The following is a 26682-nucleotide window of genomic DNA, read 5'->3' as shown; positions in this document are numbered from 1 at the left end:
ATGTCACTGTGACGCGTCAAAAGTATTTTTAAAAAGTGTAGTTACCCTTTAATCAATCTTTATAGGGGTCTGAGCTTAATTGTTTTGATACAGAGGTCCAAATAGATCTCAAGTTAAAGGGGTTTTCCCGAGTTAATAAAAAAAGTGGCCAAAGTGGGGGAATGCAATAAAAAAACAGGCATTACTCACCCGACAGATCCCCGGGCATTCCAGCATTGCCGCGCTGGTCCTCCCTGCCGCTCTTTGTTGACATGGTTGCAGTGATTACGTGCCCGTATACCCATGTGATCGCCGCAGCTAATCATTGGCCTCAGTGATCTGTGCCGTCCAGTATAACCATCGAGGCCAGTGGTGGTCTGCAGCAATCACGTGGGTATACAAACACGTCATCACTGCAGTCATGTCCACAAACAGCGGCAGAGAGGACCACAGCAGCTATGCCAGAACCAAGGGGTATCTGTTGGGTGAGTAATGGCTATTTTTTGGTTTTATTACATTACCTCCTGTCTACCCCTTTTTTTTTTATTAATTCGAAAAAACGCTTCCGATTTAAACAAACCCTGCCTGTAGCCACCACTGGAGGGAGCTCAGGAGATTACTACATACAGTTTATACATAGAACTCAATAATAAAAAAAGTATACTGTCAGCTCCCCCTAGTGGTGGCTGCAGGTAGACAGAATTCTATTATTTAACTATGTCTCTGTAGGGGATTTGGAGCAGAAAAACGCAGCTCTGATAGCTATAAAAATATAATTAATTAATGATTTAAGAAAGGACATTCACTTTAAGCAAAAACCTGCATGCAGAGCATCTCTCTCGATTGGAAGACGGCGGGGTCACACGCGGTAAGTAATAGAGCATCCACCAATTACCACGGAGCCTTGTGATGCTTCATTTTAATACTGGAGGTCTCGTAGAATTGAGATGTTACTCCACCAAACGCTGGTACAAACCTCCCAAAGTTTGGTGGTTTCAGTGGGTCATTCCAGGATGCCATGCTCCTGTCCTGGTAGAAGTGGCATATCACAGATGGCTTCAGCTGGTTGGCAGAGGAACAAGAAGTTACGGGCACGGACTGATGCTGTAGAAGGAGGAGGAGAAGACGAGTCTACTGAGGATAGTTGGAGGCACCATGACTGACCCTGGCGATCATCACCGCTGACCTTGGAAACATCACAGCTCACCCTGAAGAACTCGGCATCTGAAAGTGTTTACTGCCACGTGGCGATTCACTTATACTGCGCTGTATACCAGAAGCGGGGGGTGACCCTCCGAAATGATGATGCCGAGGGGTGTACAATGCATGAAATAAGCTCTCTATAGTGTAACCCTCGGAGGACATCTGTCAGAATGTGCTTCGGCCTCCCGACAGATAAACTTTGAAGATGTATCCAAATGTCAGAAGGACTGATAACCAGAATGGACAGGTCAGGACACATAAAATTAGATAGATATTATGGACGTGACTTCCGGAAACCTGAGATGCACTAATTAAAATCAATGGAAGTTGTGAGCACTTCTAGCTTTACATGCCTCCCATTGACATTGAACATTAATGGAGTCCCAGCTCCCGAGCCCTCACGATCATCAACCTCGAAATGACGGAATGTCCCTTTAAGAATAGAATCCGTAATAAACTACTATTCGTTACAATAAAAGAAACATAATTCCGTGTATCGCTTTATGGTCGTAAATTATTCACAAATCCGAAATGATTCTAAATGCCGGATAAAAAAAAAAAGTAAAATATTCCGAGCCTCCCCTGCTGGGTTTTAATCTGTGAGAATTTAGAGGCCGGCATGAAGAAATGTCACAAGTGTTTCCCTGTGATATCGTTCATTATAACAAGGCGGCGTACGAGAACACACTTGTTGGCGCTGGAGCTGAGCGCTCGCCATTAACCTGGTGCCCGCAGGAGAACGTGATCCGGATCCGGGCAATCAATGAATTGATTGGACTGTTATATAGAGATTGTCGCCCGGCTTGTTTGATGAAAATAATTATCTATTACCGGAGCGGTGTGCCAGTCCCCTGCCCGCTCATGTGGCATCAGGACACCTCAATTAGTTCCCATTTAACCCCGCGGCCTTTCCGTAATGGAAACGAATTTAATAAGAACAAAGGAAAATTTGTGATTTGATTTTGAGAAGGCACCCGCTCAGCCCGCACCAGGTAACACAGTCAATTTGTGTATAGAATTTACATCCCAGTACTCCATTTCTTCAAGGGGTGTGTATACTTTTGCAACAGATGCATCGAAAATAAAGCAACTTTGCAGATGGTCTGCATTAAAAGTCACCTGTCGTTTTGTGTATACAGCTCCTATACAGATTTATGTGTCTCAATGTTTACAGTCTACAAACTGCGTATAGTTGGATCCTGTAGTTATGGTACTGCTTCATTTCCTTTGCCGCCGCCTCTTGATAACCTACAGAACGTAGAAAAGGAAGAAGAGTAACACATGGCTGCAGGTTCAGACTACACAGAGTGTGTTTGTAGTCTGTAACCATGGAGACACATAGATATGCATACAAGCTGTTTGCACCAGATTTTTAATCAAGTCAATTTGCCTAATTCTTTTTACTGTAAATTATATTGGGGCAAGTAAAACATTGGTTGAAAAGTGTTTAATCCGAAATTATACAGTGGTGTCTTGTAGAAAAAAAACAAAACATCTCCAGAAATGCAATGTAGCGCAGCACAGTATGGGACCTTAGTTGAGATGCTGGGGCACAGTGCGGCCAGAGCTCAAATAGCATCTAGCAGAAGAAAAACAGAACCCCATACACAATTATTCTCTTTGGCCTCGTTCAAACAAAGGAGACAGCGTTATGGGCGGGGCCGCCTACGGTCCAACAAAAATAATATAATATACGCCAAAGTCTGCCGGAAATGATAGCAGAAATCTACGACAGCTGGTATAATTTACTCTTTTTGGCGCACTGACCGCGAGAGATGCGCCTAATTTATTAAGAGGCGTGCGCCATTCAAATCAATGCCTCAAGTCTCAACAAATCTCTGTGCAGTGCCAAAGGGCTTAAACTTTCATTTTTGAAACCAGTGGTGGTCCCAGATGACGGACTTCAGCAACGCGATCTGGTCACCTAGAACATCAGTAAATCATTTTCAGACCTAGTGTGTAAATGACCCCCCCCCCCCCCCGACTGGCACCAGCAACAGGCAAACCGCAGCAGCTGCCGGGGCTCACCATGCTTAGGGGTGGGGGGGGTCCATGGTGATTGGATCAAACATGCCCTATGTTTGTCAAGCCAATAATGTGGTAGACAGGGGGCCCACTGTGGCTCTGTTGCCCAATGGCCCATATACACCTGGAGCCAGTTCGGACTCCCATGATGCTTTGCAGTGCATTGCCCTCAGTTAAAGCGGATACAGATGTCACAGGTTACATTGGAAATGCTCGTCCAGTATTAGTCGTCAGTGTTTTGCGGCGGTCGTCAGTGTTTTGCGGCGGTCGTCCGTGTTCTGCGGAGGTCGTCAGTGTTCTGCGGAGGTCGTCAGTGTTCTGCGGAGGTCGTCAGTGTTCTGCGGAGGTCGTCAGTGTTCTGCGGCGGTCGTCAGGGTTCTGCGGCGGTCGTCAGGGTTCTGCGGCGGTCGTCAGGGTTCTGCGGTGGTCGTCAGTGTTCTGCGGCGGTCGTCAGTGTTCTGCGGCGGTCGTCAGTGTTCTGCGGCGGTCGTCAGTGTTCTGCGGAGGTCGTCAGTGTTCTGCGGAGGTCGTCAGTGTTCTGCGGAGGTCGTCAGGGTTCTGCGGCGGTCGTCAGTGTTCTGCGGCGGTCGTCAGTGTTCTGCGGTGGTCGTCAGGGTTCTGCGGCGGTCGTCAGTGTTCTGCGGTGGTCGTCAGGGTTCTGCGGTGGTCGTCAGTGTTCTGCGGCGGTCGTCAGTGTTCTGCGGTGGTAGTCAGTGTGTTGCGGAAGTCGTCAGTGTTTTGCGGCGGTCGTCAGTGTGTTGCGGAAGTCGTCAGTGTTCTGCGGTAGCCGTCAGTGTCGTCCGTGTGATTTTACCTATTTATATGTGGAGTTTCCAATTACAGAAATAAATTGGCCGTGATTTTCATTTTCTGCCTTTTGTCAGTTTTGGGCCACGCGATGATGTCCCAGTGGATTGGCGACAGCTGTAGGTCAGCAGTACGCCCACGCGCCGGCCGCGGAGTCATTATAGTCAGCTCTCCCCTAATGAGCCGTACTGTCTGTCATTCTTTGTGTCTTCTGGAATAAATGCAAAATGAAGTCCATGGAATCACAGCTGGTGATGTGATCTATCGCTGCAGTGTGATAATGACGGGGACAATGTCCGCCCGGCCAGACGCCGCAACGTGCTAAAAAGTTGGCATGGAAATGCCAGATTTTTTTAAAAAAAAACAATGCTCCTCATACAGCAGCCCTCATTTCCATCCTGCCACCTCTCCTGACATGTCTGTACAAGTAAATACATCTTTTCTAAGAACTCTGCCTTGTGCTGTTCCTCTGTTATTCCTCCTGAAAACATATGAATAAATTTACAACCGGGTGTTAAAATTCCCCTTGTCAAAACGGTGGTCACACTCGGACCCTGTCCAATTAGAGCGGACATGGGGGATGGTAAGGACCGGTTCACATAGCGTTTTACCCCTATGTTTAGCGTGTACGCTGGGAAAGCTCCCTCCGTATACGCTAAGCGCGTTCATACTGGGCTCCAATAGCCCGACGGAGGCCAAAAGAGTGTCCTTTTGGCCTCCGTCGGGCAGGTGTAAGTCAGTAAACTTTTTTTTGGAGGATGGAATAACATAGTAGACTACACTATTCCATCTTAAAAAGCTAAATGTATACCACACCTTATACGCTTTTTTTTTTAAACGGAAGCCTATGTGTGATGGACGCCCCAGTATGGCGCCTGTCAGAGGTATAACTTACATGTATAACTCAGGGGAGCTTACCCAAGACCGAAGTCCCGGGGAAGAATATCAAGTAGTGCTCAGTCTGGGGATTCCAGCTCCAGTGACGTCGGGACTCCTCCAGTCCCGGAGTCCCCGGTCAGAATGCTTCGGATGCTCTGGCCGGGGACTCCATAGTTGAAAGCCCCTGACATCACTATCCTTATATAGACAGTGATGTCAGGAGCTTCCCCGGGCACAGTGCTTCAGGTAGCGCTCTGCCCGAGGAGTTCGGGTACCGTATGCCCGCTGTATGCCTCCCGACGCATACCTGATAAAAGTTAAAGACGTTATGTGAACCAGGCCTAGCCTCCAATTGTCAATGTATTCATACATTTCCAGGAGGAATAACAGAGGAAAGGCACAATACAGAGTTCTAAGAAAATATGATTCAGCATGGTTGTTTTATTGGATTTCTTTTTGTAAAACCTCATTCACTAGGATTGGACTGGGAAATTGTGCAACAAACCCGCGGTGTCAGACCATACCCTAAATGAACTGTGCCAATCAGGGGAGGGAGGCAGAACGATGAAACAACAGGAGTTGGATGAGAAGGCATATTCCAGACAAAAAAACCAAAAAAAACTGGACTAAGCACCTGTACCCTGACTGCACTTTTCTGAAATCCTGCAGCCAAACCCAACATCCCTTACTTCTGCGCAGCACCCCCCTGTGTACGCAGCACCCCCCGGTGTTAATAAAGAGCGTCAGAGCAGGGGTGGAGCCTGGGATCAGGTAAGTACAGCAGAGCTGGGGAAGTTCATGTCCCAATAAAGCCTATTCATGATCTAATGATTTTCAGTTCTCATATTTACTTCTCCAATCACATCCAAAGCTGCTTTCAAACTTCAGCCGGTTGCTATATGGAAACTGTGATCAATCAAAGCCGGTCTCCCTGTCCCATAATACTCTGCCCTCTGAAAACCAGCATTTTTTTTAAAATTTAGCTTTGGCTGTGAATGTAGTAGAGCTGATAAAACTCCAGATGAGCAAATCAAAAGTTTTCTGAAGATTTTATGAAGTAAAGAGAGTGAGACGCTGCGCAAAAGTGGCGGACAAATTCACCACATGAACCGAACGCAATGCAGACCACGTTTCGCTGACCTGTAGGTGAGAAGTGCGACGCGCTGAACAATTTCCTCACGGAGACAAGAAAGCCTCCACCAGCTGCCAAGATTATTGCCGCTTAAAGTGTTCTTCCATCTAGGAAAATTAAAGGAACACATCGGTTAGGGTTTACATACAGTGTTATGCCTAGTGCAGGGCCTGAGGGGGCGGAGCATGACAAAGACTTCCAGAGAGAATTCCTGTGTCATGCTCCGCCCTCTCAGGACCAGCACTGGTCATAATACATTGTGTATATGGGTTCCTTTAATAATACCACAATCTGCAATACAAAGTGGACCAGATCAGTCAATGAAACCGGTTGTGTAGGAGGAGCGGGTGATGACTGCTGTTCCTTTAAATTCCTAATTCCCCCAGGCAGCAGCAGATGGGTGGTAGAGAGAAGTCCCCCTCTATAGCAGAAGTAGGACTGCGGCAAAGTATCATGGTCCTAACAAAAAAGAATACAATTACTGGGAATCTTTAATTCATCTTTTACAGATTCTGGGGACGAATGACCGATTTACCTGCGTCTGACACGCTCGTTGCTATGAATATTCTGCCTAACAACCACAGCGAGTCCCAAGTCTGCCTCCGATTACTCAGTTCTTAAAGGGGTTCTCCGCTTTGGACAATAGGTGGGCCTCTTTACAATAAATTGATCACAATCTGCCGGGATCGCCAGCGATCATCTGTAATCTCTGAGGAAACCTGCCAGTAAGAGTTCAATTTCCCTGCAGCGCCGCCACAGGGGATAGTAAGCATTACACAGTGTCCATTCAAATCAATGTGTTGTCTGTGTAATCCAGGACCGGACAGCTCCTCCAGAGCAACAACGATCCCTGCATCCTGACTGTTTCCATATACAACGTGTAGAGTCTGTGCGGGCACAGCGTCACTAAATAACGGCTTGGCACCCGCTGCAGACACGTATATTGAGGGTTGGTTGGTCAATGACGATCACGACTGTAATTCATACACATCTTAGAACGTAAACAGCAGTTTCCCCGATCCTTCTCTCCCATATCAGGAGCTTTCTCTGTGGGATTTCATGATTGCCCTTTATCGAGTCTTCCCATCTTGACTTAATTTGCAATATTACCAAAAGACGCCTCGGGATTTCAGCAAGTATTAATAAAGCAGTCAAGGTATTACGCCGGTGCTATGAATATATGTCAGGCCTACGGATATATCTGCCGGAAGAAAAGTCAACCTGATAGAAAATCTATATCACTTACAGGGAAATGAACACGAAGGCTTCTATTGCTACCTGGAAACCATCATCAAGCAGGCGAACGGTTATTATATTTGTCATTCTAAATTATGGTTGTGTGAAGATCCAGGACAACTCGGCTCAGCAACCCATGAAAATACAAGCAGTCATGACCATATGAACATCGAATACGCGTGCTGGCCCTTTAAGGGTTAATAAAGCGGTTTGTAATCCATTGGTTGAGAACATTGTGTGTTCATTTTGAGGTCATAAATTAAACTAAAAAAAAAATTTAAAAAATGCACGATGTAATTAAGAAAAAAAAATAAAATTAATCGTACGCCGTCTTCTAAATTACATTTTTGAGCGCAAAATGGATGCACAATGGCCACAAAAAGGGTTGTATAGAATTATATAAAAACATAGCTACCTCTCCACAGGTCGTGTGTGTGTGGCCTTGTCCCTTCATTTTAATGGAGTTGAGCTGCAATACCAGACACAACCTGTAGACAGATGTCGCGCTATATTTGGGAGAAAGCAACCATGTTTTTCTACCATGTTTTTCTAATCCTGGGCCATCCCTTTAATGTTGTACATGGTCAAACAAATTTACATCCCATTCACACCACCAGTATGTACTCAGACACATTTAATAAGAATACAAGATCTGTCAACAGCAGCTTGCTGACATGTTCCTTGTACTGGAAAAAAAAATGTAAACTTTTTTTTTTTTTTTTTTTATTGACTTTGTGCACGGATCCTGAGTTGCATCATGCCTTATACTCTAGTCACAACAAGAGCTGAACAATTCTGCTGGCTGCCATTTGGTTGCTTGTGGGCACGGATTGCCCTAACGTCTTAGTACCATACAGGGCCTTGTGTAATTGCACTATTGGAGACAATCTCGACAATGAACGTCAGATCTTAAAATGTTGCACCCCTTTTATAGGATAAACCACACCCCAAACTAAAAACTGCCCACCATGAGGGGAACATGCAAGAATTGGCGGCAGGATGCTAGATCAATTTAGCAGAAAGGTGGGCATCATTTTCTACTCCAGGATGCCTGTGCCAACTGCTTTACTTATGTTGTAGCGCTTACTAATAATATGACATTTTATTCTCCGTTCAGACAGAAAGCTAAACTAAAAATTGTATTGGTTTCCTCTTACCAGTGACCAAGTGCATTGTGGGAGCTCAGATTACAGTCCCAGTTAGGGTTCAGCTGTTAGGTCACATGACTGCCTGCAGAGTACAGACAACCCATATACAGCGTCCAAGAACGAACGAATACTTTCTCTTTGGGTGTGAATGTAGAAGGAAAATCAGTACAAGATAAGGGAAAGTATTTAGAAAGTTACTCAACACGACTGGGAAAGGTCATTCAAGGGTAGAAGGGGTCTTTTTATTACTGTATCCACACCTTCCCTTTGCCCTACTGATTTGCTGCTGCAAGTGTCAGTCTTCACTAAAGTACTGGCATTCTATTCATGAACCAGCAAGCTCAGGATGAACAATGCTATAGGTGCTATTCAGAGGAGAGTTTAAAAAAAATAAAAAATAGAGCTAGGGGTTAAAACTAAAAGCACATTTTATATGGTAAGAGGAATAATAAGTGATTATCAGAAAAAAGTAATGAGATACCGGGGCTGTTACCTACAGGAACTCCCGGAATAGCTCTTAAAGAGGTTGTACAGGAAACAGCGCCCCACCTGTCTATGGGTTGTGTCTGGTATTGCAGATCAGCTCCATCACAGCGAACGGCGACGAGCTGCAGTACCGCACACAGACTGTGGCGGAGTGTTTGAAAGAATATACAGGTCCTGCTCACTGAGTTACAATATCATCAAAAACCTCATTTATTTCAGTAATTCAATTCAAAAAGTGTCCCTCGTATATTCTATGGATTCATCACACACAGAGGGATCTATTTCCAGCATTTTTTCTTTTAATGTTGATGATTATGGGAACAGTTACTGAAACCCCAAATTTTAGTGTCTCAGTAAATTAGAATATTATATAAGCCCAATTTCAAAAATTATGTTTAATACCGAAATGTCGTCCTACTGAAAAGTCTGTCCAGTATCTGCCCTCAATACTTGGCCGGGGCTCCGACTCTGCATGAATTACTGAATCAATGCGGCGTGGCATGGGGGCGATCAGCCGGTGGCACTGCTGAGGTGTTATCAATGCTGCGTGGCATGGAGGCGATCAGGCTGTGGCACTGCAGAGGTGTTATCAATGCGGCGTGGCATGAGAGCAATCAGCCTGTGGCCCTGCTGAGGTGTTATCAATGCGGCGTGGCATGGAGGCGATCAGGCTGTGGCCCTGCTGAGGTGTTATCAATGCAGCGTGGCATGGAGGCGATCAGCCAGTGGTACTGCTGAGGTATTATCAATGCAGCGTGGCATGGAGGCGATCAGCCTGTGGCCCTGCTGAGGTGTTATCAATGCTGCGTGGCATGGAGGCGATCAGGCTGTGGCACTGCTGAGGTGTTATCAATGCGGCGTGGCATAGAGGCGATCAGCCTGTGGCATTGCTGAGCAGTTATCAATGCGGCGTGGCATGGGGGCGATCAGCCTGTGGCATTGCTGAGCAGTTATCAATGCGGCGTGGCACGGAGGCGATCAGCCTGTGGCACTGCTGAGCAGTTATCAATGTGGCATGGCATGGGGGCGATCAGCCTGTGGCACTGCTGAGGGGTTATCAATGCGGCGTGGCATAGAGGCGATCAGCCTGTGGCATTGCTGAGCAGTTATCAATGCGGCGTGGCATGGAGGCGATCAGCCTGTGGCACTGCTGAGGTGTTATCAATGCGGCGTGGCACGGAGGTGATCTGCCTGTGGCACGGCTGAGTAGGGATGTTACGATACCAGAATTTGGACTTCGATACCGATACTTCGTTTAGTATTGCGATTTCGATAACAATTCGATACTTTGCCAACAGTAATGAAAAAAAAAAGTTCTTCCACTTTCTGATGTGGGGCGCGAGGTGTGATGATGAATTTAACCTCCATGTTCCTCACATTAATAGTAATTAACCCCATCATGTTTCTCAGCCATAATGGGTTAATGTGTGAGGTACATGATGGGGTTATTTACTATTAATGTGAGGCACATGGAGGTTAAATTCATCATCGCACCTCGCGCCTCACAATAAGTGATAAAAAGCAGTTTTTATTTTATTTTTTACAGCGCACATCATAAATGGAGCAAAAATAGTTGTGCAGGTTATTACGGCCGCGCCAATACTGAATATGTGAATATTTTATGTATTGAGACTTATTTTAATGTTTATTGTAAAAAAGGCGTAGGTGTATTTTTTTTAAATTTAACATTACTTTGTTTTTACTTTATATTTTAAACTTGAATCTATATACTGATAGTACACAGGCATATGTCTATATCCCAGTACATTAGCCTGTGTACAGATAGTACACAGGCAGTTGTTAGGACATACCTAAGCATGCCCTAACAACAGGAAATATGGTAGGACAGCCCTGGGGTCCTTCAATGGACCCTGGGCTGTCTGCCCATATATGGTATGTCCCTCAATCACGTCACAGGAATTCCCTGTGACCCGATCCATAGGCATCCCCCCTTTTCCTTTTCCCCTGAATGCTGCGGTCCGCTGTGATCGCAGCATTCACGGGAATAGCGGCGGCGATGAGGTTTCTCTGATCTCCGCCGTTATAGAGCGGGGCTGCGGCTGTGTAATACAGCATGAGGAGATGCGGCCGGCGCTGCACTAATGAGCGGCGGTTCAGGCACTGAAGACAGAACATGGGGGTGTTTTGCAGCGCGCCCGCCATGTTCGGTTTTCAGTGCCGCCGCTCATTAGTGCAGCGCCGGCCGCATCGCATCATCCTGACCCCACGCACTTGTTATCAGGATTCCGGAGCGCGGCAATGACTATCACACATCCGCAGCCCCGCTCTGATACATTCATGTGTTACTATACTGCGGCCGCACAGCTAAGTATCGAAATACATGAAATAACGGTATCGAACCGTTTGGGGATGCAGAGTATCGAAACACTATGCATCGCTACTGCTGAGGTGTTATCAATGCGGCGTGGCATGGAGGCGATCAGCCTGTGGCACTGCTGAGGGGTTATCAATGCGGCGTGGCATGGAGGTGATCAGTCTGTGGCACTGCTGAGGGGTTATCAATGCTGTGTGGCATGGAGGTGATCAGTCTGTGGCACTGCTGAGGTGTAATCAATGCGGAGTGGCATGGGGGCGATCAGTCTGTGGCACTGCTGAGGGGTTATCAATGCGGCGTGGCATGGAGGCGATCAGTCTGTGGCACTGCTGAGGGGTTATCAATGCGGCGTGGCATGGAGGTGATCAGTCTGTGGCACTGCTGAGGTGTTATCAATGCGGTGTGGCATGGAGGTGATCAGTCTGTGGCACTGCTGAGGTGTAATCAATGCGGTGTGGCATGGGGGTGATCAGTCTGTGGCACTGCTGAGGGGTTATCAATGCGGCGTGGCATGGAGGCGATCAGTCTGTGGCACTGCTGAGGGGTTATCAATGCGGCGTGGCATGGAGGTGATCAGTCTGTGGCACTGCTGAGGTGTTATCAATGCGGTGTGGCATGGAGGTGATCAGTCTGTGGCACTGCTGAGGTGTAATCAATGCGGTGTGGCATGGGGGTGATCAGTCTGTGGCACTGCTGAGGGGTTATCAATGCGGCGTGGCATGGAGGCGATCAGCAATGTAATGAATCTATAGAATATACGAGAGACACTTTCTGAATTGAATTACTGAAATAAATTAACTTTTTGATGATATTGTAATTCATTGAGCAGGACTAGTGTCTCTCACGCTCTCTCTCTCTCTCTCTCTATATATATATATATATATATATATAATATGCTTTATCTGCCAAAATAAATAAATAAAACGCTGTGAAAAACAGAATTTAACTGGAACACAAAAGGCTTAAAAAATAAAATAGGCTCTTTAATATTTAAAGCAAAACCGCCCACTGTAATCTGCCACCAGAATCAGCGCGGGAACAGCGTGTCGCCACCTTTAATTGGGATCAATCATAAAAGGCTCGGGACGCTATTCATCATACGGCTCGTGACAATGACCCGTCCAACCTGTCAGTGTAAAGTAATAAGCCCCACAGCAACAAGGCACACGGGGCTCACAGAAGCCGTACATAGCCACGCGTCAGTTATAGCGCCGGTGTTAAGGCCGTTCGATGTTGAAGCTCGGAGACATATGGATTCCCATAGATTCATTGTGTGGCTTTTAATTTAGTTTTTTAATGAATCTTTTTAGTAAAATTTGACACAAAGTTCCCTGCGCTGCATACAAATAATTCTATAGAAGAGTTACAGCGTGATACACAGAGCGAATATAGGAATTATGGGAAGGGACAGGATTATAGCTATAAACCCATATGTCAGACCAACAACATTTGTATTAACCTGGTTCTGTCTCTGAAGACCACTGTACAGCGAGTTACATCCAGTATTATACTCCAGAGCTGCACTCACTGTTCTGCTGGGGAAGTCACTGTGTACATACATTACATTACTTATCTTGTACTGATCCTGAGTTATATCCTGTATTATACTCCAGAGCTGCACTCCCTATTCTGCTGGAGGAGTCACTGTGTACATACATTACATTACTTATCCTGTATTGATCCTGAGTTACATCCTGTATTATACTCCAGAGCTGCACTCACTATTCTGCTGGTGGAGTCACTGTGTACATACATTACATTACTTATCCTGTACTGATCCTGAGTTACATCCTGTATTATACTCCAGAGCTGCACTCACTATTCTGCTGGTGGAGTCACTGTGTACATACATTACATTACTTATCCTGTACTGATCCTGAGTTACATCCTGTATTATACTCCAGAGCTGCACTCACTATTCTGCTGGTGGAGTCACTGTGTACATACATTACATTACTTATCCTGTACTGATCCTGAGTTACATCCTGTATTATACTCCAGAGCTGCACTCACTATTCTGCTGGTGGAGTCACTGTGTACATACATTACATTACTTATCCTGTACTGATCCTGAGTTACATCCTGTATTATACACCAGAGCTGCACTCACTATTCTGCTGGTGGAGTCACTGTGTACATACATTACTTACCCAGGATAAGTAATGTAATGTATGTACACAGTGACTCCAATTACTTATCCTGTACTGATCCTGAGTTACATCCTGTATTATACTCCAGAGCTGCACTCACTATTCTGCTGGTGGAGTCACTGTGTACATACATTACATTACTTATCCTGTACTGATCCTCAGTTACATCCTGTATTATACTCCAGAGCTGCACTCACTATTCTGCTGGTGGAGTCACTGTGTACATACATTACTTACCCAGGATAAGTAATGTAATGTATGTACACAGTGACTCCACCGGCAGAATAGTGAGTGCAGCTCTGGAGTACTGTGCGGATACAGAGGCTAACTCACTTGTGTGCAACATTGTAGATCAGATTCATAGATGTAACGTCTCCTAATACCGGTAATGCCAATAATGGTTTTCTTTATCAGCAGCTTTGTGTGTGCAGAAAATTCATTGCATAAAAGGAAAAAAAGATGAATGCATTTCAAGTGTTTTCAGCTCTTTCTGTAGTTGTTGTACATTATAAGCTTCTTAGGCTTTTTATAATAAAGCATTTATTTGATCAGCGTTGTGGTGAAATATGGAGAACGGACTGTTCCGTATTGTTCAGAAGTGTCATGAGGTGTTTTTTTGTCTTGAGATTTAATCAATGCGCAGTGAAGATGAGCCCCATCCTGTGCCCTTTATATGGACGTCTACTTCTGAGCCCCTTTCTTTCTGCCTCCTGGCGCTGGTAATAAAGACATGTCGGCAGCGCCTTTGTGCTTGGACTACGATGACACATATTCTTATTCAGTCATTTGAGGCTTTCCTCTACATGGTATAGATTGGTCTCCCATGAGCGGACTGACCGGCACTTGTCGTCTATATCCCAGTAAAGCACCACGATGTGAAAGAGCTTTACACCTTTCAAGGTTACAAATAAAAAAGATTGGGATCGTCCGAGCCGGAAACGTTATAATAGATAGAAGTGGATAAAGCGCTGGAATTAAAACTCACCCGTCATCAGTGTGTTCACATATAAACTACATGAAGATACAATCTATCGACTGATGAAGAATCACAAAGGCAATCAATTATAAGTAGAAACCAGTGATCTCAACAAAGTACTGGGACGTGTGGGAACAAGCGTCATCACAGAGGTACCAGCAGACGTGTGGGAACAAGCGTCATCACAGAGGTACCAGCAGACGTGTGGGAACAAGCGTCATCACAGAGGTACCAGCAGACGTGTGGGAACAAGCGTCATCACAGAGGTACCAGCAGACGTGTGGGAACAAGCGTCATCACAGAGGTACCAGCAGACGCCTAATAACTAGCAGCATCGCAAAAAGTACCATCTGGGAACGAGCGCCACCGCCGAGGTGCCCCCAGACCCCCGGGAACGAGCGCCACCGCCGAGGTGCCCCCAGACCCCCGGGAACGAGCGCCACCGCCGAGGTGCCCCCAGACCCCCGGGAACGAGCGCCACCGCCGAGGTGCCCTCAGACCCCCGGGAACGAGCGCCACCGCCGAGGTGCCCTCAGACCCCCGGGAACGAGCGCCACCGCCGAGGTGCCCCCAGACCCACGGGAACGAGCGCCACCGCCGAGGTGCCCCCAGACCCCCGGGAACGAGCGCCACCGCCGAGGTGCCCTCAGACCCCCGGGAACGAGCGCCACCGCCGAGGTGCCCCCAGACCCACGGGAACGAGCGCCACCGCCGAGGTGCCCCCAGACCCCCGGGAACGAGCGCCACCGCCGCGGTGCTCGCAGACCCCCGGGAACGAGCGCCACCGCCGAGGTGCCCGCAGACCCCCGGGAACGAGCGCCACCGCCGAGGTGCCCGCAGACCCCCGGGAACGAGCGACATCACCGCCGAGGTGCCCTCAGACCCCCGGGAACGAGCGACATCACCGCCGAGGTGCCCTCAGACCTCCGGGAACGAGCGACATCACCGCCGAGGTACCCTCAGACCTCCGGGAACGAGCGACATCACCGCCGAGGTACTCTCAGACCTCCGGGAACGAGCGACATCACCGCCGAGGTACTCTCAGACCTCCGGGAACGAGCGACATCACCGCCGAGGTACTCTCAGACCTCCGGGAACGAGCGACATCACCGCCGAGGTACTCTCAGACCTCCGGGAACGAGCGACATCACCGCCGAGGTACTCTCAGACCTCCGGGAACGAGCGACATCACCGCCGAGGTACTCTCAGACCTCCGGGAACGAGCGACATCACCGCCGAGGTACTCTCAGACCTCCGGGAACGAGCGACATCACCGCCGAGGTACTCTCAGACCTCCGGGAACGAGCGACATCACCGCCGAAGTACTCTCAGACCTCCGGGAACGAGCGCCACCGCCGAGGTAGTCTCAGACCTTTGGGCTTATCAGTCTATTAGGAACCAGTGACATCACGGAGGTCCTAGCAGTTTACTAGGAACATCACTAGTCTAGAAGGTATCAGTGATCACACAAACTATAGCAGCCTCAATCTTTCCCCTAGCGATATATGCCACCACCTTATAAGATTGGAATAACCCTTTCAGTGCAATATATAGGCGGCTGCCTCACACTGGTATTATTTCTTCAGACCACCAGTAATGAGTGCGAAGTCAGACGCAGATCTCGGCAGGATAAATAAGCTCCTGACATTGACGCGTTCCCTTCAAGTGAATCAGTGCAGCGGTTAAAGTCGCCCTCCAGTAAATACGAGAATTATCAGCACGAAATACGTTTATTTTCAAAGCAGGGATCGGGCAAAAAGGGCCCCCGTGGAAAGCGACGTCCATGTTATGGCCATATAATGAAATGGGGACCCACAGTGACATTATATGGAAACAGGGGGTCATACCGGAACGTAGACGAGAACGCAGACTATTACTTCAAATATAGCGGAGATAACCTAAGCTCCAGAGCTGGAACCCTAAAGTGAAAATACTGTAATCCGAGACCATAAGGCGGCGTTCAGACGTAGTGGATTTCTGAACATACCATAAATTAATAGAAACAGTAACGCTTCATCCAGCGTCAACCAATCATTGATACAGGACGTTAGGACACCACGGATGCTTCGCCACTGAGACCAATGCATTGATGGTTAGTGAGGTTAGACTATGTACCCAAGGACCCCCCCCAAGAGCAGCATTATCAGATGTATCCGGCAGTTATAACCCCCTTCCCTTCCTCGATCTTCTGGATGATTAAAGGATTGTAGACCACAAATACTCAAGTCTGGGCAGGCGGTTATCTTATGTAAGAGAAGCGACACTTTACCTTGTGAACTTCTGAAGTTTGGATGAAGACTCCGGGACAAACATGGGAATGGTCTTTTTATGCCTAGAAAATAATAATAAAAAAAAAATCAATGCAAAATGGAAACAAAAATGAACATAGAATATACATATGACAAGGTAACGCCCAGGGTGTGTCTGTCAACGAACTAGCTGACTGGTTCCAGTAGCAACCAATAGAATGGAGCATGGGATCAGCCAACAATCTCAGTCATTGGGGCCCGATAGTGTCTGCTGCGGGAGGAACAAGGATCTGATTTGATTTTAACCCAGCCTATTGGGCCAGAGGATTCAGGCAGCATTAAGTCACTTTGTAAATACAACCTGTTTTATACTCCAGAGCTGCACTCACTATTCTGCTGGTGGAGTCACTGTGTACATACATTACATTACTTATCCTGTACTGATCCTGAGTTACAGCCTGTATTATACTCCAGAGCTGCACTCACTATTCTGCTGGTGGAGTCACTGTGTACATACATTACATTACTTATCCTGCACTGATCCTGAGTTACATCCTGTATTATACTCCAGAGCTGCACTCACTATTCTGCCGGTGGAGTCACTGTGTACATACATTACTGATCCTGAGTTACATCCTGTATTATACTCCAGAGCTGCACTCACTATTCTGCTGGTGGAGTCACTGTGTACATACATTACATTACTTCTCCTGTACTGATCCTGAATTACATCCTGTATTATACTCCAGAGCTGCACTCACTATTCTGCTGGTGGAGTCACTGTGTACATACATTACTTATCCTGTACTGATCCTGAGTTACATCCCGTATTATACTCCAGAGCTGCACGCACTATTCTGCTGGTGGAGTCACTGTGTACATACATTACATTACTTATCCTGTACTGATCCTGAGTTACATCCTGTATTATACTCCAGAGCTGCACTCACTATTCTGCTGGTGGAGTCACTGTGTACATACATTACATTACTTATCCTGTACTGATCCTGAGTTATATCCTGTATTATACTCCAGAGCTGCACTCACTATTCTGCTGGTGGAGTCACTGTGTACATACATTACATTACTTATCCTGTACTGATCCTGAGTTACATCCTGTATTATACTCCAGAGCTGCACTCACTATTCTGCTGGTGGAGTCACTGTGTACATACATTACATTACTTATCCTGTACTGATCCTGAGTTATATCCTGTATTATACTCCAGAGCTGCACTCACTATTCTGCTGGTGGAGTCACTGTGTACATACATTACATACTTATCCTGTACTGATCCTGAGTTACATCCTGTATTATACTCCAGAGCTGCACTCACTATTCTGCTGGTGGAGTCATTGTGTACATACATTACATTACTTATCCTGTACTGATCCTGAGTTACATCCTGTATTATACTCCAGAGCTGCACTCACTGTTCTGCTGGTGGATTCACTGTGTACATAGATTACATTACTTTTCCGGTAACGACCCGGAGTTACAGCCTGTATTCTACTCCAGAGCTGCACTCACAACTGTGCAGGCTTCAGAGCTGAAATCACCCAGCACCTCCTGCATGTTCAGTGCTTGCACCGAGTCTACTCTAGTGAATTGCATTCTGGAAAGCATAGCCTTTATACCAGGCTCTTAATAGTCATCCTAGCATTATAGAAGCAGTTGTGAGAACAAGCTTACTGACTGTTTCCATCGATGACCAGTAAAATTGTAACAGTATTTACAAAGTGACCCAACGTTTGATATGAATCCATTCTGCAGGTAAACTCTGCTTAATTATGCAACAGAGGAAATAGTCTACACTTCATATCGTCAGCATTTTTTCAGAGGGTCGCTTCTGGGAAATGGGAATTACACATGAAAGGACTGCCATGTAAAATCATTTCTCATCACCGCTTTCTCCTGAATAAGAAGTCTCTGATCTGAATATGCCTTATGGCAGATCTGCGATGTATCGGCTCTCCTGACAGGTCTGTTATAATAAATATTTGTATTCCCCATGGGAAAAAACAATTCTGGAGCATCTTTTCTTAGAACTCTGCATTGTGCTGTTCCTCTGTTATTCCTCCTAGAAATGTATGAATAAATTGACACCTGGGTTACCACTTGGGAGTGTGTCGTGTGACAGGATCCACTCAGTGCTAGCAGTGTTAGATTGTGTAGGGAAACGCCTCATTGACAATGGGAATGGTGTCGCTCCATTGTCAATTTATTCATAAATTTCCAAGAGGAATAACAGAGGTACAACACAATGCAGATTTGTAAGAAAATATGTTCCAGAATAGTTTTTTGATGGGGAATGAAAGTGTTAACTAAAACAGACATGTCAGGAGAGGAGACCGGTCCGCTTTAATATTGAGGTTTAGTAAAGAATTGTATTATCCATAAAATAACACGGAACATCTTTTCTCAGAACATTGCGTTGTGTTGTCCCTTTGTTATTCTTCCTGGAAACGTATCAATAAGGTTATGTTCACACAGGGCGGATATGCTGCGTAAAAGCACAAAAGCGTATCCGCCATGCGCGCCGTAGCCGAAAAAACGCACCAAATTGTGGTGACGTTTTTCGCCCCGGAAGGTCCGCTGCGGAAAACTGCACGTAGAAAAAAAAAACAAGACACATACTTACCCTCTGGTGTCCACAGCCCGGCCTCCTGGGATGACGTTTAATCCCATGTGACTGCTACAGCCTGTGATTGGCTGCAGCGGTCACCTGAGAAAAAACAATCCCAGGAGGCCGGCCTGGATGAAGAAACACAGAATTCTGGGTAAGTATAAGATATATTTTTTTTCTAGGTTGCGGTTTTTCGGAGGAATCGCAGCTTTTCGCCACAAAAACGGCTATTTGTGGCGGGTTTTACCTCCTCATTGAATTTAATGGAGAAAAAAAAAGTGTCAAAAAACTGCGATTACGTAAATACAGTTGACGTGGTGTGGATTCAAAAAACGCACCGCAGGTCAATTTGAGCGTTTTTTTCCCGCTCATTATTTAAGAAGCGTGTGGATGAGATTGGTTCAAATCTCACCCCCTCTGCTGCTACTGTATTATGCTGTCGAATTTTCCGCAACGACATACATTGCGGAAAACTCGCAGTATTTACCCTACGTGTGAACTTCCCCTAAAAGTGAAAGCGGCCACACACATTAACCAATTTGGCGGGACCTTTTAACACGAATTAGATGTTCGTCTGATGTTCCGTTCCGCAGATGTAGAAAAAAAAAAAAAAAAAAAAAGATTTTTTGGGTGCATTCAGAAGCCACACCCCTTTATTTTGACAGCTGTATCTTCCTGTTGGGCTGCGGGTGGCCCCGCCCACTTCTGCTTACCTTTTAGTTTGTCCACCTGTGTCGCGTGTGATTGATCGTCAGTATTACGGACGTGTGTATCGGAGCTGTATATCAATGTGCGCGTTCTGAAGGCTCCAGACTTGGAAATTACAGTGACTCCGTTTTCTTCCCCCGACTCAGATCCTAAAAAAGTAGCGCTGACCCTCGACCAGCACTGGAGCGCGTCCCTTAAAGGGCATCTCCACCCAGATTATATTTTTACATGGATGTGTTGAGGATGCCCTGAATAAGTAACAGGCAATAAATAATATAAAAAAAACACTCACCTCCCGGGGGTAAAGGGGAGATGAACTGCTCCATAGCCCCTCACCACGTCATTCCCGAAGACGTCCGGTCCATAGACGCTGACCACGAGCTGAGGCCCTGAAACACAACACAGTATATGAGGTAAGGGGGTAGATTAACAAAAATGAATGACCAATTCCAGCCACTAACGTTCCCACGTGACACTTTTCGGAATGTTCCTCCCATCATGGAGCACAGGTTTCATGTTCCCTTGTGCTCACTGTTGCCACCTGCTGGCAGTACCTGGTAATAATCCCGTTTACATTTGCGCTCTGTTCACACGGGTGATTTGCAAAAGGCAAAGCCAATCGTATTTACTGCAGGAACGGCGGTAGAAATCCAAGGCTTATCTCGGATTTCTGACGGACACTTGTGCGCTCCGGAACCACGTGTGGAATTAGCCCAATTCGTGGAAATCCTTGGACGTGTGAACGGGGCCTCAGAGTTTGCAAACCGATCCTGGCCTAGTCCTGCTGATACATTGTAACAAACCCAGAAGCCGTATCAGTGTTGGAAAGGGATTCTGGGGTGTTTAAAGTGTAACTAAACGTTCATAAAACTTTTGACATATCTCAAGTTTTGATTGGTCCCGGCCCGCAGAGACTTTCTATTGAGCCCGTACAACACTCGCTCAACTTTGCGAGGGAAGCCAATCAAAAACTAAGCGGCGCAGCGCCTCCCTGAGCGCTTCGTCTTAGCGATCAGTGGGGGTCTCAGTTCTCAAACCCCCACTGATCAAAACTTCTGACATGTCAAAAGTTTTATGAAAGTATAGTTAGCCTTAAAAAAAAAAAAAAGGAAGAATCTTTCCTATATCCTCCCCCTCCCTTCACTTTCCTAGTTGTGATTTCCAAAACTGCATAAAAAAAACACTAAACTGTGTGATTAAAGCCCTACAGAGGATTGCCTGTACTGATACAATGTAACAAATCCTAAACAGAACTAAGCAAGGATTTGCATTCAGCCTCTAAATGTAAACTAGAATGTTCCCATTCTCTGACCGCAAGCAGAGATCTTAAAAAAGGTGAGAAATTGGCAGATAATATCTACAGACAAGACAAAAATGCATTTGACATGTTTAATATGTGGTCTATAAACTCAAGCAGTGGGGGGGGGGGTCTCTTCGAGAAGCGGGTCCTCGAAAGGGTCTCAAGATTTGTACTGAACATCAGAGTCTCCGGCCCGATGAAGAAGCCGGGACATAAAAGAAAGGGCGTCCGACCTCTCAGGCTGCTCAGAGTTCTCACATGTAATCAGCCGGCAACAGATGGATCCCTGGGAATAACCGGTGCCTCCCATGAGGGACGTGGGCACGCTCTGGACCGATGCCCGCCGGGAGGGCGCTGTGACGGATCCCCTCAAAGAATGTGACTTATTTATAAAGAAACAGAAGGAGATTCTGACATTAGCGCGAAGCACAGGAACGTGGCAGGACCCACGTGCGTCATGGTGTTCTCTGCCAACAAGGATTAGGGCAGACCCCTCCTTCTGTACCCAGCAAGACGCCCCCCCCCCCTTCCACAGAGTTGTGGATTGATTATTTGGCTTCCTGGAAAACCTCAATGGCTGCCGGGTTTTAGAAGATTCCTTATGTTGCGGACATCAGCGTAGGACGTAGGGGGCGCTGTATGTGGTGGCAGTTATGGTAGGTATCCCCTGTACCTTGCCAATATCCGGCTGGTTAATGGTTTGTAAGACCCCCCTGCACCTTTTTGGACTTCTGTTCTTCTCCGTATCCCAACCTGGGCTTGTTTGACCTTGTTTAACAGTTTGTGCCCCCTTTCTGCGTTTCGCCTGCCATACTTCTCCGTTCCGGCTTGTACGTTTTTGCGCCATCCTTTGACAAGGTCCTCGACTAATTCTGAGCCAACTGGGTCACTACAAGTCATCCATGGCTACTGAAAGCCCCTTAGCTTCCCCCATTCTTCTGCCTTGGCAGTTTCGCACACTCCCCTGGAGTTTGAATGGAGCGGCAGCGCACAGTTGACCGCTGGTCCATTCAAAAACATTTGTTTATGTGAGGAGGAACGGGTCCGAGTGGTGGGACCGCCAGCGATCAAACATTTTGGCTAAACTGTGGATAAGTCTCATAGTAAATGACTCACTGCGCTTTTGAACAACCTTCCTTTTTTTGTGATCCTGATGTCTCCCCCCAAACAGCCCACAGACCCTCATGTCTATTATTGGCTGTGACAAGTATTCACTATAACAAAAACCTAGGCGTGAGCGCCACCTGGTGGTAGAATCCAGGTATGACAAGAACTAGATTATAGAGCAAACCCACACAGTCCTCAAGATCACCTGCTCAATCTTCCCTCTGGACTGCTCAGCTACATATGAAAGTGGACACTGTACAGTCGGCCATATTACTTGTCACCCAGAAATGGATCGAACGAAGAAATGGCCCACTTCAGGTGGTACGGGACGCTCTTCAAATACACATACATGTATATGTATATATCTATGTGTATGACATATGGACCTGTAATCAGCTGCCATATGTAATGCGAATATAAGGACGTCTGCTCTCTAAGTTAAAACAGAAGAACTCCCAGGTCCTGGAATTTGGCTGCTGTGGTGATGGTGTGATCTGGCTTTGGTTATAACAGGTCATGGTGATCACAAAATTAAGGGGATTTTCCTTTGGGACAACGGCTTTCTATGTGCCCTATTAGAGCATGAAGAGGTTATAGAAGGGGTTACCCCAGTCAGTGTCCCCATAATAGCCAATAGAGGAATGTTGGTGGGATTAGGGGGAATTCCTTCTCCCTACCCCCGTCTATGGCATTCTTATATAAATACTTACAGCCGTAGGGGTTGGTGCTTTTAAATGTGATCTCAATCGGGAAGTTCCACACAATGCTCTGGTTCACAGTTCGGTTTTTAGATGCGATTTGGGATATTCCTTCTTCCACCCCCTGAAAATGAGGAGTAGATAAAAAATTAGTAAGAGGACATCTAGTGGTAGAACTGAGCATTACACCCAAATGTACTTCATAGCATTAACAGTACATGTAGGGATCATGTGTCCGGCGTGTATGAAGCCATCAAATGACGACAGCTGAGATATTAATGGAGAAATGTCAGATTATTACAGTCTCCAGAAGTACAGACCAGGGAGTGACAGGAGAGCGGAGCGCGGGGAGAGCGGAGCGCAGGGAGAGGGAGGAGCGGAGCGCAGGGCGAGCGGCATACAGCCTGATCTGTGTTCATAGTCCCTATCCTGCCTGATCTAGGCCCCCAGCAGTACTGTAACGCTGTCATTAAAGGGGTATCCCCATCTTAGTCATGTATAGCATGTCCACAGGATAGGTCATAAATGTCTAATAGATGCAGGTCCCACCTCTGGCACCCGCTCCTATCACCAGAACGGGGGTCCCACGACCCTGCCCCGCCTAGTGAAACGGACGCCGAATCCAAGTGGAGAATCAATGAATAAGCCGGAAGGAATTTGTGGCCCTATTAATACTCAGCTGAGCGCCGGGCCCTTCCCCCGCCTACGCGGCGAACATAATGTTCAAGTGTAATGTGAACGGAGTCTTAGCCCGGAGTGACTGCTCCAGTGTGAGAACCGCAACAGTTCAAGATTGATTTACGTGGATAGTCTCAAATACCCCCATAACAGTGACAGCCACCCCCACCACAGTGACAGCCACAGATACCCCCATAACAGTGACAGCCACCCCCATCACAGTGACAGCCACATGTACCCCCATAACATAGACAGGTACCCCATGACAGTGACAGGTACCCCCATCACAGCCACAGGTACCCCCCATCACAGTGACAGCCACAGGTACCCCTATAACATAGACAGATACCCCTATAACAGTCCCCATGATGACAGCAGTGAGCAGCGGTACTTACAGAGGTCGGGGCCCAGTCGTGTCCATACACAAAGCAGAACTTGCAGTAAAGATCATCAAACTCCGGGAACTGGTGAAGAAAAAACAGGAGACATGAGAGAAGATAGAGGAGGAGGGGCGCACGCTGCTCGGGGGAGGGGAGCACGCTGCTCGGGGGAAGATGTATGGGGAACACGCTGCTCGGGGAGGGGAACACGCTGCTCGGGTGAAGACGTATAGGGGCACACGCAGCCCCCCAATATCAGCAATCAGTGGTGATCAGAGCATGAACCCATTGATATCTTCTAACAATGACTCAGTCTAATGGCCGGCCGGCCCCCCCCCCATATATATTCGGATTACAGGGGCCCCCGTCTCTAGTACCCGGGGAGGCTCCTGTGGATCACTCAGCAGTTTCCTGATCTCCCACTGAACATAATAGAGTGCTGGAAACCGTATGGGGAATCAGAGCCGGACTATCAGGTTCTTCCCACTAATCCGGCATGAGATTTGGTAATGACCCGGAGAACATTAGCAGGATTTCCGCAACATCAGACGCAGGTAGTTCATTGTGTTACATGGTGATGGGTCAGCCCTGGGGGGAGGAGGACCCATCCCAGACCATCAGACATTCACGAAAGAATTCCGGACTATCGGGTGCCGTTTTTTTATGTCCAGACTCCATAGCGGCTTTTTCTTCATTCTATAATCTCTATACATGGGACTGGTATGAAGACCGATGGCCGCGTCCTCAGTCACCCGCCGCCCCGCCGGGAGAACTAGGACTCACCTCGGCGCTCTCAATCTGTCCATTAACGTTCAGGAGAAAGATGCTGGCAGGAGAAGCCATAGTCCGAGCCGTAACCGGAGACCGAAGAAAGAGACCGGGGGTAACGCCGTGTCCGGAACGTGGCGGGAATTCGGGACTGTGCGGGGCGTTGCTAGGAGATGCGTCGACCATAGTAACCGGATTCTACGGCGAGCCAGAGGGACAAACTTCCTGCAGCGTTCAGCAGTCACGTATAGTAGAGGCAGAGCATTGTCTGTGCCAGCTGGTGACATGAGGCTGCACTGGCAGGAAATATACACAGTGGCATGGAGATTTATATATTCACCAGGCAGGGACTTGTGTCTCTAATTCCATGTAGCAGAGTCGTGCAACGCGACTCTCCATATACTGAGGCTCTGTTCACACGCTTAACAAAAAACGGCTGTAAAATACGGAGCTGTTTACAAGGGAAAACAGCCTCTGATTTACAGCCGTTTGTTAAGCCTCCTGCGGTTTTTGCGTTGTTTGAGGTTATGTTCACACGGCTTATTTTCGGCCGTTTTTGAAAAATCGGAAGCAGAACGCCTCCAAACATCTGCCCATTGATTTCAATGGGAAAAACGGCGGTCTGTTCCGACGGGGTGTTTTTTTTACGCCACCGTTTTGAAAAACGACCCCGTTAAAAAAACGCCTGCGAAAAAGAAGTGCATGTCACAAAAACGGCCATAAAAAACGCAGCGAAAAACGCTAGTTAATTAAAATACGTCTGAAAATCAAGCTGTTTCCTGATTTTCAGATGTTTTTTTTAGCAACTTGTGTTTTTCACGGCGTTTTTGGAGCTGTTTTTTTTATAAAGTTAATGAAAAACGGCTCAAAAAGTGACATGCACTTTTTCGCAGGCGTTTTTATGCGGTCGTTTTTCAAAACGGTGGCGTAAAAAAAAAACCCCACTGTCGGAACAGAACGCCGTCTTTCCCATTGAAATCAAGGAGCAGATGTTTGGAGGTGTTCAGCTTCCGTTTTTTCAGATGTTTTTAGAGGCGTTTACGCCCTGAAAAACGTCTGAAAACACTGCGTGTGATCATACCCTGTCACAATTTCACACTGAGTTTTTTTGGCTCGTTTTTTTTTACACAGAAACTGTCAGAAACCGCGCAAAAAAAATTCAGAAGACACCTCCCATTGATTTCAATGGGAGGCATAAGTGGTTTTTCCCGCTTGACATCAAGAAAGCGATTTCCGCTGCATTTTTTTGCCCACGGCGCTCAATGGCCAAACCCGAAAAACTCAACGAAAGACGCCGCACAAAGCGCAGCTGTAAAGGATCTGCCAGACACAGGTTCTGTGTCGACGCCCGTGGTTAATCAGTCTGCACCTGCTCCTATGTCTGAGAGACTGACTCCATCTTCCACCAGTCAGGCTGGGAGGCTGAGGAGTGGGAGAGCCTATCACAGCCTGGCCAGACGAAGCTAGCTCCCGCCCTATGTCTATTTATACCTGCATTTCCTGCTCCTCCTTTGCCTGTGATTCTTTCCTGTTTCCTGGCTCTGCTGCTCCTGCTATGATTATTGACCTTGCTTCATGTTTGACCCTGGCTTTACTGACTACTCTCCTGCTCTGCGTTTTTCTATTGACGCAATGAAAAACCGCTCCAAAAACGGCTCAAGAAGTGACATGCTCCTTTTTACGCTGCATTTTTTAAACCGGGGCGTAAAAAAAGGCCCCGTCTGAAAAAAACGCCATTTTCCCATTGATTTCAATGGGTAGATGTCTGTTGGCGTTTAGGCACCGTTTTTTTTAGGCGTGGTTCGAGGCGT

General features: G+C 47.0%; 1 protein-coding gene across 1 annotated transcript in view; it reads right to left on the bottom strand.

Annotated features, from left to right (window-relative positions):
- The window catches only part of B9D1 (B9 domain containing 1), a 41578-nt gene extending 16487 nt beyond the window's left edge, over nt 1-25091 (bottom strand). The window contains exons 1-5 of the mRNA XM_075830612.1: nt 24887-25091; nt 24119-24187; nt 23058-23169; nt 20233-20329; nt 16626-16688 (exon numbers count right to left, since the gene is read on the bottom strand). Of these exons, the coding sequence (XP_075686727.1) occupies nt 16626-16688; nt 20233-20329; nt 23058-23169; nt 24119-24187; nt 24887-25057 (512 nt within the window). The 5' untranslated portion in view covers nt 25058-25091. The remainder of the gene's footprint in view (nt 1-16625; nt 16689-20232; nt 20330-23057; nt 23170-24118; nt 24188-24886) is intronic.
- Between the last annotated feature and the right edge of the window lie 1591 nt (nt 25092-26682).

Source organism: Rhinoderma darwinii, chromosome 6, assembly GCF_050947455.1.
Source record: "Rhinoderma darwinii isolate aRhiDar2 chromosome 6, aRhiDar2.hap1, whole genome shotgun sequence".
Lineage (NCBI taxonomy): Eukaryota > Metazoa > Chordata > Amphibia > Anura > Rhinodermatidae > Rhinoderma > Rhinoderma darwinii.
Note: the sequence above shows the minus strand (reverse complement) of the source record. Positions and strands in the feature narration are given on the sequence as shown.